The 15,043-nt window shown below is 44.2% G+C and overlaps 2 protein-coding genes across 2 annotated transcripts; one reads left to right on the forward strand and one right to left on the reverse strand.

Moving 5' to 3' along the window:
- Window positions 1-4,894: 4,894 nt before the first annotated feature.
- Window positions 4,895-8,953, forward strand: slc10a1 (solute carrier family 10 member 1). The gene is made up of 7 exons (XM_030110818.1): window positions 4,895-5,095; window positions 5,190-5,276; window positions 6,054-6,166; window positions 7,960-8,164; window positions 8,235-8,413; window positions 8,486-8,685; window positions 8,853-8,953. Exons 1-7 carry the CDS (start codon window positions 4,895-4,897, stop codon window positions 8,951-8,953), a joined length of 1,086 nt encoding a protein of 361 aa, XP_029966678.1.
- A 212-nt stretch (window positions 8,954-9,165) lies between these two features.
- LOC115401384 (serine/arginine-rich splicing factor 5-like) lies at window positions 9,166-13,785 on the reverse strand. The gene is made up of 8 exons (XM_030109528.1): window positions 13,676-13,785; window positions 13,284-13,419; window positions 12,704-12,774; window positions 12,494-12,607; window positions 12,331-12,403; window positions 10,944-11,017; window positions 10,723-10,830; window positions 9,166-10,450 (listed from the first exon to the last, which is right to left on the reverse strand). The coding sequence occupies exons 2-8, from the start codon at window positions 13,407-13,409 to the stop codon at window positions 10,045-10,047; spliced, it is 972 nt and encodes a 323-aa protein (XP_029965388.1). The 5' UTR covers window positions 13,410-13,419; window positions 13,676-13,785; the 3' UTR covers window positions 9,166-10,044.
- Between the last annotated feature and the right edge of the window lie 1,258 nt (window positions 13,786-15,043).

Below are 15,043 nucleotides of genomic sequence, written 5' to 3' on the forward strand. Positions count from 1 at the left end.
CACTCTTTGTACTAAAATAGAGCAAATTGTTTTTGATGTTTTTCTTTTTTTTTGGTTTGTTTTGCTTATTGACCAAACAACCAAACAAATAATCATTCAATAACCATATAATGTCCTGCTGCACACTGTTCTTATCTCACACACTTTGAACAAAAAAAGCAATACTTACATCAATTTGGATGAACAAATGTCTCATGTGGAGTGGGGGCTGGTCCAGGAAACAAATTGCAAATAATCTGCTCTGGTGCTTCCTTTTTCACAAATTTGTGCTGTAGATAAGGAGCTTACACTGTGGATTATTTTGAGCTGCAACAGTGGATCAGTATACGTGTAAAAAAAAAAAAAAAAACAAGCAGGGTGAAGCTGCATTCATTCTCTCATCAGGTCAAAGGCCAGGACAGCTGCAGACACTCTGTTCTCGTTGCAGATACAGAGCTTAAGACCTGCAATGACCTTCATCCTTCTGCCTCTTCCACCTTCAAGCGGTTTATTGTGCATCAATTCCCATTCTGCCTCACCTCTGTTTCTTGACCGTTCTGGCTATTTTGCCTCCCCCAAAGCACTGAATTGCACTGTATGTCCTGCAGCAGCGACGCCAAACAGGGTCACCCAGAAAATAGTCCGTAACAGTATAGCCTATTTGAAAGATGACAACACAATAAGGCCAAGCTTTAATAATGCATCTGTTGCAGTGAAGCCTTTCCATCCTCATGGTTGACAGCGAGAAACTATCTATTTGCACCACAATTGCATTCAAATTACCTGAAGGGATAGATGGCCAATGCCACAGAAGAAATATGATAATGAGGTAGAGTTTACAGAAAACTCCTGCCGCACCCCCAATGCATGTTTTTCTGCCCCCAGGCCTGAGCTTAGTGATTAAGTATTTTAGCACCATTTCATGATCATATTCAGGCTGCAGGGAGCTCATCGCGAGCAGACACTCTCCCTGATTAGCTTCGGCTGGGATTGAAGAAGAAAAAATCTGAAAATCTCGACATGTGAAGCACTGGGCTGAAACTACAATGAGAGAGGCGGACGAGTCCAGGCAGAATCTCCCTCCCTTCCCCCCATGCCCTGATGGGGACGGCCTGTTTAGACCATTAAAATGCCCTCCTTTTGTCCCCTTGCAGCATATAGCAGACTGTACTGGAAGGGCCCCAGCATGCACTCACCATCACTGATTTCTTTTTGTTCTTCCCATTGTTGTCAGTGCATGACTTATAAAAAGAAGGAAGCGGGGCCACTGCCAGAGACACCATCAGTTGGGGGGTAGAGTACTTCTCGTCATGCTAACAGGCTGAGTTGTTTACAAAGAAACTGATCCATCAATTAACTACAGCAATTACGAGGAATGAAAATGCAGAAGTAAACATGGTGATGATTGCTGAGTAGATCAATCCATTGGAGTGGCTATTTGAGTTACAGTTGCCTTTCTATCAGCTCGAACCAGTCTGGCCATTCTCCTCTGACCTCTGGCATCAACAAGGCATTTTCTCTCACAGAACTGCGGCTCACTGGATATTTTCTCTTTTTCGGACCATCCTCAGTAAACCCTAGAGATCAGCAGTATCTGAAATACTCAGACCAGCCCGTCTGACACCAACAACCATGCCACGTTCAAAGTCACTTAAATCGCCTCTCTTCTCCATTCTGATGCTCGGTTTGAGCTGCAGCAGACCTTCTTGACCATGTCTACATGCCTAAATGCATTGAGTTGCTGCAAAGTGATTGGCTGATTAGAAATTTGCATTAATGAGCAGTTGGACAGGCATACCTAATAAAGTGGTTGGTGAGTGTATTTGTTCACCTCTGGAGCAGATCCCAGGTCACTTTGGGTGAAAGAAGGATAAACCGACTCATACACGATATAATTCACACCTGAGGATATTTTTAGAATTACCAATTAAGATGAAATGCTAGTTTTTGGAAAATATATTCTATTATGATATCATGTGTGTTGAAACCTGCCTCATTTGCTCAGCAATCTAAGCATATAATAAAAAAAAGCTGTAAGTCGCATGATCCCCTTTTTGGTGAGGTTTTTCTGCTCTGTCCAACAGGCTGTTGTTGTTTTTTTTAACTTATAGTACGTCAATAACATTTGTTAATATTCTGATGAGGCCAGCTTTTTCACATGAGGGGGCAGCTGATCAATCAGCAGTGATAATTCTTTATCAAATTTGCATATTTAGCTATTCCCAGCTTGCCTCATAAATATGATTATTTTCTTGTACATAATAATATTCAATACTCCGCTTTTACTTATTTGGTACTTTACTGTTCTGTTCTGTTAATATTGTATTCTATTCTATTCTATTCTATTCCATTCTATTCTATTCTATTCTATTCTATTCTATTCTATTCTATTCTATTCTATTCTTTTCTATTCTATTGAATTGCATTGTGAAATCTGATATCTAACTTGTGAACTGTTGTCGACTAAATGGTGAATAATCCACCCTGCTGGGCTGAAAACTGTAAACTTGATTCTGCTTCACAAGCCATTAACCTCACTTCACACTGCTATGACTGACACTGGTTTCAGTTGGTTCATGCAGCTATTCCCAGACTCGCCTCCTGCAGGAGAAGATGGATGGATGAATGAAATGCACCACTTCTGAGTTTGCGCTAACTGGATCACTCCCAGTCGCTGCTCAGATCCATGTGTTAGATCAGTTAATCTCCTCATTGTTATGGGCATGAACTCTCCAGTAGCTGTCTTTAATGACAAATGTCCCTTTTCACAAATTATATTAGATTATAGAGTATCTTCCTTTTCTATTTCTATACTTTCCAATAATATATCAATTTTTTTTTTACTTTTGTACTTTTCTGTACTAACAAGCAAATATACAAAATGTGTTGAAGAAAATAAATTATTCCCCTTTTTCCTCGCCACACTCAAACGTCATGATCAAGTCCAACAGAAAACATTTGGAGATATTCCTCAAAGACATAAACAAAGTGGAGAGCACTGGGAGATCTGTTTCTATTGGAAGACTGATGAAGAGCCTCTTTACTGAAGGTTCCCTGACTGAAAGGTTCCAGAGGTCAACGGCACTAGATGGCACTTCTGCACAAGCGTTCCAGGGCCGCATGTGACTTACAGAAGGAGTGACATCTGAAAGGACCTGATACTGCAGAAGAGAAGAGAGGAGAAGAGAAGAGAAGAGAAGAGAAGAGAAGAGAAGAGAAGAGAAGAGAAGAGAAGAGAAGACCTTTGGAGAAACAGGTAAATCTAATCCAGCCTGCAAACAAATCTGTCAGACTTAAACTACAAGCTGAGAAAGCAGCGTTTTTTTCCCCCCTCTGGAGAATCATTTTCAAAATTTTCTTTTGCCAGTTCTTTTTTTTTCTGACTTTTTCCATAAACTGACCTCCATGAACACTTGTGCAATTTTCACTTTCAACACAATTTGTACCAGGCTGACACTTTTCTGGAGATTTGTTTTGTTGGCTTTTTTGGCTTTTTTTTTTTTTCTTCTTTTTTTTTAAATCACACCTGTGGATATTTTTATGAATTCATAATAGACAAATGAAAACCTGTGAAAGCAGCAGACGAGCTGGCCAGGGAGGAGGACGTGGCTGTCAAATGTGGAGATAGAAGTTGATTTAACTCTGAGGCACAGACGAGTGTTTGAGGAATCAGTGAGAAGCAAATACCGAGTGTGTTTGTTCTTTCAGTCAAGTAACAAGGTGCAATGTAAGTGTGTTTCTTCTTTATAATCATACATTTTAATTGGAGACGCCTTTCAGATCACCCAAGGAGAATTCCCAGAGAGGTCTATATCCTGAGAGGGAAAGCATGGTACATGTTAGGCTAGGTAATACCTGTAAATGATGTAAAATAAACTAAAAAAAACATTCATTTATCCTATAATGCTTCGTGCGTGCCTCCGTCCTGTTGGGTCAGTGCAGCGAGGACGGGGTATCACAGGGCACGGCACAGAGATAAACTATCACACATCCACACTGCCACTGATTACACTTCAACATATTGCACTGGACTGAGAAGAAAGTGGAGAACCTAGAGAAAATCCATGCAAACACACGGAGACCGTGCAAATTCCACACAGACAGAAAGTCCTTAACTGGACTCGAAGCGTCAACACTTTCATCAGTGTTTGATTTGATGCAACTAAGAAAAGGTGAGTGTGAATGTTCAGTCGTCCTCTCAGGTCAACCTAAACGAACTGCTCTGCACAAACTTCTCTCATTTCAGCAGATTTTAGTTTGTTGTTTAAAGATCAGCTTTTATTCATATTGCATTAGTTTACAACTAAGCTTGAGCAACAAAATGGTTTTGCATGATAAACAATAAATCTGCAGCTTTATCTTTTTTTTATTTTAAGATCCAGTCTACGTTAAATGACCCAAACACACATATGGCCTTCATTTCAAGGCTCTTAAGTGCTACAAATTTCCTGATATTTGTCTGATTTTCCTGTTTTGAAACAAAGAAATCATGTAATGCAAAAAACAAAAATGACTGGAAAATGCACCACACATTTGGATGGTATTGATGTGAAGCCTCTCATGACGTGCACTATGGACTGAAGCTCAGTGTATCTTAACACAAAGACAAGATAGGAAGACACTCTTTCAGAAAGCTGGAAAAAAAAACTAAACAGGAACTGGCCTGACAGGTGTGAACACTTATAGGATGAGAAAATAATCACAAATCAGTGAATAGATCTGATTCACAGTGTGTGTGTGTGTGTGTGTGTCTGTGTCTGTGTTTAAAATGTTTTACAGGCAGTCTCATTGTTGATTATTGACTCACGCCACGAAAACTTGTGTTTTGTTGCTGATTCACTCATGTTCTGCTCTGATAATGTGACAGCCGCTTTTTTTTTTTTTTTTTCCAAGTCGCAGCTCAGGATCCCACATCATGGATTACACAACCGGTCCGTTACTTTACCCAAGTCTGGGGCAAAATGTCAGCTTCCTGTTCAACTTGACGGCCAACTCCAGTTCTGGCTACGCCGGCCTGTCACCACAGACGAGCAGCACCATCGGCACCATCCTGATCGTAGCGTTGACCATCAACATGGTGTCGATGGGATGCACCATGGAGGCAACCAAGATCATGGTGTGCTCAGGAAAAGCAGCTCTGCCTGTTTAAGTTCGCTATGATTGCACGATATAGAGGGGGTTAAGATGTCTGTGCCTTTATTCCTTTTCAGAAAAACATATTAAAACCCAAAGGAGTGGCTACTGCTATCCTGTCACAGTACGGGGTCATGCCCCTGACCGCCTTTGTTCTATCTAAGGTCAGTATTTCTGCAAAATTCGTGGTGCCAGCATTACCATGCCTTCATTTTAGTAGACAGGGATCATCTCCAGCAGCCTAAATAACAGAAAACCTGGACAGTTCACCGCCCCATCACAGGTTAAACACAGAGACACACACACAGACGTGCACACATCAGGTTTAATGTAACCACTTGGCAACTTTTCCAGATATGATGGGCTTCTTTGCAGTTTCCTAATGAGTCTGTTTAAAATATGTATTCAGAAGAACTCTGTGTATTCAGAAGATGTCAGTGTTTAACGTGATCTTATTGAAACTAAATGATGTGATGTCTATTTATAACTGAGGCGTCGAGGTTGTGGAAATTCTTCCAAGACGTCAGTGTAGTTCGAAGGGCGAGGATAATCATTCCCTATGTTTCCATTTCTGCTTGAAAATCCTCATAATGATTACAAAAAAGTGACATAGAAATAGAAAATCGGCAAAGATAACCATAAAGGAACAATAAACTGAAGCCACAGAATGATGCATGCATCAAGACTGAACTTTCCTCACATTAAATGCTGTAACTTTTCGTTATCTACAGAAGCATGTGCGCAGTCTGCATGTTCTGCACAAGTAGTCAGACTACTGTTCTACTCAGGAACACTTTGTTTTAATACTGTATTTGTCATTAGCGTGTAATTTAGTTCCATCACTGATAGCTGATGTTGACCTGCACCACTTGACAGATCTGATGGGGAGTCACAGATGTTTCTGGCTGTGTGTGTGAAGCTGCTCTCGTGCGGTGTTGCAGGCCTTCCAGCTGCAGGGCATGATGACAGTGGCAGTGTTGGTGTGTGGCTGCAGCCCCGGAGGAGCGTTCTCCAACATCCTGGCTCTGGCTCTGAAGGGGGACATGAACCTAAGGTGATTTCAGTCAGATCAGCAGATCGTTACTCAATCCAGATTAATGGAAGAATTTAGGATATTGTTCAGCTAATTAAAATCAAAGACTATACCAATGAATGAAAGTTCTGTGAAGAGAGCTGTATAGCTGTGTGTGTGTGTGTGTGGAACATCGTTACAGGTTGCTTCATGAACTGGCTTGTTAAAGCAGGCTGTCAAACACTTTTTTTTTTTTTTTTTGCAATATTCAGGCATCAACAAAGTTACCAACAAAATTCCATCTTAGTACTAAATGATCTGAATGATCACACAGCTTATTGTTCTTAAAACAATTAAAAAATAACAATGTGATGCATTTTCACACACCAGCAACAAAAGACACATGGTTTTGGATATTCTGGCTTAATCCAACACCTGAGGATCTTATCAGATGCTCTGAACCATAATCTGAACAGCGTGACACATTAAGATCAGATTTTATTAACAGTGTTAATAAAAGCATTTAAATGGGAATTCTGTGTGCAGATCAGGCTTTTAGACAGCAGACAACAACACAGTTCTTGTATCATGAGCAAAAAAAAAAAAAAAAAAAAAGTGTAATTTTTCAAAAGAAAACTCAAGACAAAAAAAAAAAAAAAAAAAAAAACCTTTCCAGGCTGCAGCTGGAGAACACATCTGGCTGCTGGAGGCCTGATCGGAGCAGGACTTTGGGTTAATGATGTCCTCAGACAACAATCTGGAGTGAAAGAGAGACTTTACAGATCAGCTCAGTCAGTCCCGAGGTGTTTATCAGCTGTTTATTGGGTGTTTATCAGTTTTCAGCAGGTTGCTGGGAGCAGCTGATTTCCCCCTGATTGCAAACGTCGATCAATGCGAGCGTTTTCTGGGACCTTTGTTTTTTTAAAGCTGATGGACTTCAGGGGGGAAACTGTTTGGTTCAAATCGATTCTTCTACTCCGCGTCAGCTATCAGTTCCTCCTTGTCAAGGACAACAGAAAGGAAATGTAGCCGCTGGAGGAAGATGAAACAAAATGTGTCTGTGAAGGACGGACGTCCCACCTCCCACTCCGGACCGGCCGTGATAATAGGATGCAAAAGACAGCAGAGGAAGAGACCACCCACTTCGGCGCTCCTCATCTTCTCAGCCGTCCACGTCCTCCACGGTGCAGAGTGAACTCTCCACGGACACAAATGGAAACATGCCTATCTCCAGCCGCCTCTCCCAATAAATGGAAACAACTTGTCGCTCCAAAGTGATAAAAGTTACGAGAATAATACAATGTTGTGAGGACAGTCTATGTGTCAATCCACACTTGAAGGATATTAATATGTCGGACTGTTTTTGTGCTCCAGGAACCTTTGACTCAATAGAGAAATAGAAAAGGAAATACTGTCCTGGTTATTCAAACGTATGGAATTTCATTTGAAAACCAGTTTCTTAGCTCTCTGGAGTCCAGTTCCATCAAGGCGGAACATCCAGCAGGGAGCTGATGATCTACCTGCTGAGTTTAAAATGGCCGACCACTTCGCAACATTTATTTCTGAGCGCTACGTGGCAGACGTCTGAACTGTAGCTGTTTGGAAGTTGCAAGTCTCGTTTCTGGCTGTGTGTGTGGCCGCTGTGCTGACTCTCCCTTCAATGCTTCACTGTCCCGCCAATCTGCACGCCGGGAGCGTCCAGTCAGCTCTGTGCTAGATGATTGACCAGGCAGAAAACCTTCATAAACACGATTAGAAATAGTAAAAAAATAGCAATGCGGGTGAAGTTGTGAGCATTGGTGCGGTCTGAAGTTGTCGTTCCTCTCTCCCCGCAGCATCGTGATGACCTCCTGCTCCACCTTGCTGGCTCTGGGCATGATGCCGCTCCTCCTCTACATCTACTGCCAGGGCTTCGCCAACGTGCACAAGCTCGTGCCGTACACTCAGATCGTCATATCGCTGGCCCTGATCCTCGTGCCCTGCGGCGTCGGCATCGTCATCAACCACTACAGGCCCAAGTACGCCAACATCTTCCTGAAGGTTCGTGCAAGCGGCGAGTCGCCGTCGAACTGAAATGGACGCTTTGCGCTGACGGTGCTCTGGTCCTCAGGTCGGCATCTCCGTCTTGCTGGTGAGCGTCGCGACAGTCATAGTCATGCTCGTCGTCGAAATGGGAGAAGCCTTCATGACGGTGCTGGCGCCCAGCCTCATGGCCATCTCCTTCATCATGCCGCTCATCGGCTACTCCTTCGGATTCGTCATCTCCTCGCTCTTCAAACTCAGCCACTCGTACGCGTCTGCCGTCACTCCTGTTTTCCGCGCCGCCTGTGATATCCGAAGACGCCTGTCCCCTCCCTTCAGGCAGCGGAGGACTGTTGCCATGGAGACGGGCTGTCAGAACATCCAGCTGTGCTCCACCATCCTGAAGGTGGCCTTCCCGCCGGAGGAGACGGGCCCGCTCTTCATGTTCCCCATGATCTTCGGGATCTTCCAGCTGTCGGAGGCCGCGGCGCTCATCGTGCTGTTCAGGTGTTACGAAAGGTTCACCAGCAAGGAGAAAGGTAACGGGGACGGCAGGATCCCCGGGGTCCACGCCCGATAAGTTAAAATGATTAGCAAAAAACACATTGAACTCTTTCGTAATAGTGATTTTTCTAGATACACCTATAAAATGAAGTGACAGGGAAGTCCAGTAGATTACAGTTTGTTTCTAATTCACTCTAAACAGAACCCTGCCAGCCTGCGATCAACGAGAGCGACATGAAGGAGCCTCTGAAGAAGCTGAACGCGGAGAAAGACCCAAAGGATCACCATTTCTCCGAAGCTTGAGCAGCTTCCGACATCTCCCAGGCTGTATAACCTCATCACTGTAGTAAAACTAACTATACACACATTAAAAAAAAAAAAAAGTTTAGTTAAAACTGATTTATTGGTTACGACTATAGCCTTCCTACGTTATACAAACATCCCTCATTTTTTTCACTGAAAATAAAATCCTCATGTACAAAAGTGTTTGTCAAACTCCGTCTACGTTTCGTTAAACCACAGTCACATCAGTCACAGTACCAACAAGTATTCTTGGAATTACATTTAAATCCTTTTCAACACAAGTCAGAAATCTGTACACAAACTCCCCAATTAAAAAAGAAAAAAAAAACAAAAAAAACAAAAACAATCAAAATCAAAGCTTAACGGTCACAGAATGAACCTGCAGGAGACATGAAATCAATTCATCATACGTGTGTTTAACTCAGTAACTTTACACGAGGGCTCTCACCACTGAAGCTGCCTGTTACGAAGGTCTGTGAGTAAAACTGGAAAAACTGGAGTTGAAATATGTCCAATCGTTTCAAAAAGGGCAAATTTGATTTAAATTAAAAAAAAAAAAAAAAAGAAAAAAGACCATGCAAGCATCCCACTACACAGATGTCAATGCAGCAGCTGTGGTCGGTACGATGAGTCTGAGAAGTCAGGGGATCAAAGAACGGCATCTCATTTCTGATGGGAAGAAGAAGTGCTGATCACAGCTGATCCACGCGAAGAGAAACACCGACGGACGCTCCGCTACACTCGGTACGCTGCGCACCTGAAACCAGCTGGAGGAAGGAAAAAAAAAAAACTTTCAAACGACATTGACGGGGACGAAGTGTTTGTTTTATACCACCTGAAGTCTGCAACACTGCTCTGCACGCCTAATGATGTGTGTGTGTGTGTGTGTGTGTGTGTGTGAATGTGAAAAAAAGAAGGGAAAAAAAAAAAAAAAAAAAAAAGGGCATCCAGGTAAAACAGCCAAACGTTACTGAATGAAAACTCATGTGGGCTTTAAAAAGAGCTCCAGCGCGTGTGTCGTCTCCGCTCGGCTGATTGTACTCATCCTACGGGCCGCTTCCGCCGCCGATCGCCGGTGAGTCGGCCGGCTCTTAGCGCTGGCTGTCTGTGGAGCGAGAGCGGGAGCGGGATCGGGAGCGGGATCGGGACCGGGACCGCGAGCGCGAACGGGAGCGCGAACGTGAGCGGGAGCGCGAACGGGAGGCGGAGGCCCTCTGGGCGGGGGCGGGGGAAGGGGGGGTGGCCGACTTGTTCATCTTGGAGGAGCGCTTGGCCGCCTCCTTCGACTTGGAACTGGGGGACGAGGCGCCTCCCGCCGGCGAGCGGCTGCGGGAGCGGGACGGCGTGCGGGAGCGGGAGCGGGACCGCGACCGGGAGCGAGAGCGGTTGTGGGGCTTGGCGGGGCTGCGGGAGCGTCTCGGCGAGCGAGACGCGGAGCGACCTCTGGACCGGGAGCGAGAGCGGGAGGAGCTGTCCGACCGCGAACGACTCCTTGACCTGTGGAAGAGGAGAGAAGGACTCTTACTGGAACAGAAATACTCACAACTAAAAGCTTCTCCTTCTATAATCAATACAGACGTGGCATTCAGACATTCAAAAACTTCAAATATGTAACTTTATTTGTGGTAATAAAGGTTCACTGGAACATGGAACATCTTAACCATCTCTTGACAGCGCAATCTGTAGGTGTTTCTGATTTCAGATTAAAAGGACGAGGATTTCTGAATGCAGGCTGTGAATTAGACGCGGTTAACAGACCACTCACTCACCTCTTCTTTGCTGCCTCAATGAGCTTGATTTTCCTGCCATTGATTTCTTTTCCAGACAGTTTATCAAGGGCATTTTTCAGATCACTATAAGAGGCAAACTCAACCACCCTGGACAGACAGAAAGAAAAGAAACGTTACGTTTGATTCAATCTAAAGTGAAACGATGTACTGAGTATCTGCCAGGTGATGGGGGGGGGGGGGGGGGGGGGGGTTCGTCTTACCCTTCGTTGAGCTTTGGGCGATGTGCGTCTGCAAATGTTACTTCGCCAGCTTGTCTCATGAAATCTTTCAGGTCCTACACAGGTAGACAGCGGTCAATTCGCGGAGAGGCACAGAACACACACACAGGCTGAAATATGAACTGATTTATTCAAAAAGAGAGATGGTTAGAATCTGTGACAGGACTACACAGGCTAGATAAGGAGAGCGAGTCCAAGGACCTCAAACACTGATTAATTTAACTCAATCAATCAATTGGGTGCTTTTTTGTTTTAGTTTTTTTTTTTTTTTCTTTTTAAAGGAATTTCATGATCTGACGAACTGTGTAAATGGACAATTTCGACATGAACCAATCAGAATAGTTGCCTTTAATGGACATGCTTTGAGATCCTTGGACAAACGTCTCATTAAGACTAAGAGAAATGAACACCATCTGCATAGACTGAACTGCAGTGGTGCCGCCTGGGCAGCATTTGGCACTAAGAGCCCCGCTGTCCCTGGCAAGGAGGGCACAGGGCTCCGCGCCGGGAACCGCCCCTGCCTCGGCACCCCACCTCAGCAAAGAGAGTGAACAGGGTGGAAGAGAGGAAACTACTACCTGAGAGCGAAACCCCGTGGGGGGGCGGGCCGCAGGCTCTCCGAGCCCGCCATAACCAGGATAACAGCAGATTATATCCATGGGCACCTGGGAGGAACTCACACTCTCTCTCGCGATGTGCGGGAACACCAGAAGGGGGGAGGGGAGGGGGGATATCGATCGATCGAAGCCCCTCAATTTAACGAACCATCGATCAACACGCCACCACCGCCATCATCGACTCTCGCTCTTTTCCTCTGCTTTCTCTCTGCCAATTCTGTTTCCTCTCTCCCGCTCTCAACCACGCAGCAGGCGTTGCGAGCGAGTGAAGGGGCCCACCGGCGCCTCTAGTGTGGAGCGAGCGCTCACATGACCAGCAGGCATCAACTAGGAGTTCAGACTGGCTGACACCACAGGCTCAACCCAGACAGAAGGACCCAGAAGGGGTTAACTCCACCATAAGCGAGCTCTTCCACATGACACAACAGTCAGGCTGGCAAATAAAGGGGTGAAGAATTGGTTAAAATTTTGAAAACAGGAACAAATTTAAAGAGATTGCTTGTAGATAATAATCTTTGAGTCATTGAATAAACTGCGTGAGGTGAAGGTAAAGAATTCAGAAGCTTACAGAACAACTTTGCAAATACAAGTAATACAGAACAATCAGTTACTAGTATGGTCTTTAGCAGAGTCACTATGTTTAGCAGCAGTCCTACCACTATATGTGTACACTGTATGTATATTGTTGGAGGCAGAGTCTAGTAGCTGTGAAGATGTAGCTTCTAGAAACTTGAAATAGTGGTGATGCTGACCTGCCAGCTGACGCGAGAGGACAAGTTCTCCACAATCAGACGGTTCTCCGTGCGCATCGGAGGCGGATTGCGACTGAGGGCAAAGAAAAAAAAAAATGCATGGCGGCGTATAAAAGTCTGTAATCATTTAATTTACCTCAATGAACCTCGTGCTGATGCTCACCTCCGACTGTTCTGAGACCCTCGGCCATAGCGGTCAGAGAAGCGGCCTCCTCCGCCGCCACCACCCCGGCCACGTCCGCCCCGCAGCCGTACACGAGCGTGCTCAATGGTCACCCTGACAGTGACAAACAGGAGGGAGAAACATTGAATGAAGAGATAAATACTTATCTATTTTGAGTCACATGTTCAGGATGAGGAGAAACTTGCTCACCTTTCATTGCACAGCTCTTTGCCATCGAGCTCATACACGGCATCCTCAGCGTCTCGGGGGTCATCAAACTCCTACAACACACCAGACACGTGACGCTGCCATGCCTCTGCAGTTTTTCTGAGCGACTGAAAATGAATGATGACGGTGACTCGACGGCTCAACTCAAGGTCGATGTCTGCCACTGGCGTCAGGCTGATGAGAGATTCACTTCACTCAACAATTCAAGGTTGAGAAATTACTTGTCCAACAGCTAATGTCAAACGTGAGGCCCGTGGGCCAAGATGAGCCAACAAGATGCTTCAATCCGGCCCATCAAACCAAGGACACAGGAAAGTTTCAATGGAAGCACTGATTTTTTTTAAAAAACTGTTCATCAATTAACGTGTTCTTTTGTAATAACCAACATGGACGGATCTTGACTCACTACTGCCACACAGCGGTGAAGACTAGAAGTGCCGTAACCTTACCATCTATACTGGCAAATTTATAGCGGGGGCTTTTCTTCAAATAGAAGCAGAAAATTAGGCATTTGTGTGTAACAGGCGCTATGAATCTTCCTTCCTTCCCTCCCTTCCCTCACCACAAAGCCGAAGCCTCGCTTCAGGTCGATGTCTCGGATGCGGCCGTATCCCTTGAAGAACCGCTCCACATCCTTCTCTCTGGCGGAGGGACTCAGACGGCCGATGAAAATGCGGCAGCCGCTCATGTCTGGTTCACTAAAAAAAAAAAAAAAAAAAAACAAAGAAAAAAAGCATTATTCAGAGGGGACAGAGGCTTTCCAGCTGATTCCCATCACCGGCTGTATTTAAGGAGACTTGGCCTGTCCCTCTGAGGCCTTGCAGCGACATTAACCAGCAAATCGGTTTGCATGGGAATACAGACTAATGCAAGACACACAGGCGGAGAGCGCCGGTTTTAATAACACTACAGCCGCACTAACAAACTGCAGCTCGGTACATCTGGAGCACATACCTCTTCAGGCGGGGAGGTGATGCTTGCTGTCGACAGTGTAACCGCTAAGTCCTGAATCAAACAAAATGGAGCCTCGCTGTGTTCGGAAAAGTGGGCTCGACCTCCACTCACGTGACTCATCCAGCACACTGCAGAAACACGGAAACACCCGAGGATTCCCGAGTGTGACGTAATCCACACGGCGAAGGCGTTCGCTTGATGCAGTTTTCCATTCTGGCCACGAGGTGTCACTCTAACCCAAGAGTGCGTTCACACACGCAGAAACAAAAGATATCAGGCCTTCTGTACACAGCAGCAAAATCCTCAGCTGGAGAATTCTACAGGACGTTACAGTTTTTCTCAGTCGCTTTGGTGCATTTCTCACATCACTTTTTAAATCTGCACAACAGTTAATGCATTTCTCAAAAATAATTAGAACAAACTGCAAAACCTGGTTGATAACCTGCCAAATGTGTACCATTTGCTTCGAAACAGATAGTTAATAGCTCAAAAGCAAGATTTCCCGTCAAGGAAAGTGTCAGTGTCATCAGAATTAAAAGTCCTGACACCATGGTTTATGAACAAGTTTCAAACATGTTTCAAAACGTTTTCATGATGACAGTTTACTCTGTAAGGCAGATCTTCGTGACACTACTTGTGCTCAAGATAGCTCATATATGCTGTTTACACAGCCATTTCAAAACTACAGTAAAGTTACACATTATTGTATTTAATGAGGTAAACTCAGCCCAGAAGCTCCAGAAGCATTATTTGTTGGAAGGAAAGAGAAACTGCTGCTATGACGTCCGCAACAGGCTAAACGTTGTGGAGGTTGAACTAACTGTTGTGCAAATATTAATAGTGATGTGAGAAATGGACCAAAGCAATTGAGAAAAACTGTAAGAAAAGCTAACAAAGCATCACAAGCGACACGCATGAAACATTTAAGCCTCCAGAAATCAGAGACTTCATAGTACTGTACGTGCACTGGTGTGCTGCTGGGTTTAAAACGTATTGTTCTGTCATCCTTTTACTTGTAACATTTGTTCATGTTGCGTTTTTTTATTTATTTAAACTGTTTGTTGTATGTTGTTTTACTATTGTACATATCTATCATATATTTGATGTTAACTTGTGCTGTAATTCTAATGATGTGACATATATTGCTTTACATGGAGCTGAATTCAACTCTACAGAATATGATCCTTCTTTTTAATGCCCTGATCGTATATTGGTCTATATATGTTGCTTTTATTTTAGTACATTTGTATACAGTGGTATGTTCTTTTAGAATATTTGTATATATTACCAAGGCATATTATAGTGAATCCATGAGTGGTATAAAAATTGTCCCAGATAAATAAAGTAGGCTATCTATATCTCTTATGC

This window comes from Salarias fasciatus, chromosome 15 (genome assembly GCF_902148845.1).
Source record: "Salarias fasciatus chromosome 15, fSalaFa1.1, whole genome shotgun sequence".
Taxonomy (NCBI): Eukaryota; Metazoa; Chordata; class Actinopteri; order Blenniiformes; family Blenniidae; genus Salarias; species Salarias fasciatus.

Coding starts and splice junctions, on each gene's coding strand:
- LOC115401384 (XM_030109528.1), bottom strand. CDS start 13,409: ATGAGCGGCTGCCGCATTTTCATCGGCCGTCTGAGTCCCTCCGCCAGA. Junction 12,608..12,703: donor AAAGAGCTGTGCAATGAAAG/GTGAGCAAGTTT, acceptor TGTCACTGTCAG/GGTGACCATTGAGCACGCTC. Junction 10,831..10,943: donor CGCCCAAAGCTCAACGAAGG/GTAAGACGAACC, acceptor CTGTCTGTCCAG/GGTGGTTGAGTTTGCCTCTT.
- slc10a1 (XM_030110818.1), top strand. CDS start 4,895: ATGGATTACACAACCGGTCCGTTACTTTACCCAAGTCTGGGGCAAAAT. Junction 5,096..5,189: donor TGGAGGCAACCAAGATCATG/GTGTGCTCAGGA, acceptor ATTCCTTTTCAG/AAAAACATATTAAAACCCAA. Junction 5,277..6,053: donor CCGCCTTTGTTCTATCTAAG/GTCAGTATTTCT, acceptor GCGGTGTTGCAG/GCCTTCCAGCTGCAGGGCAT.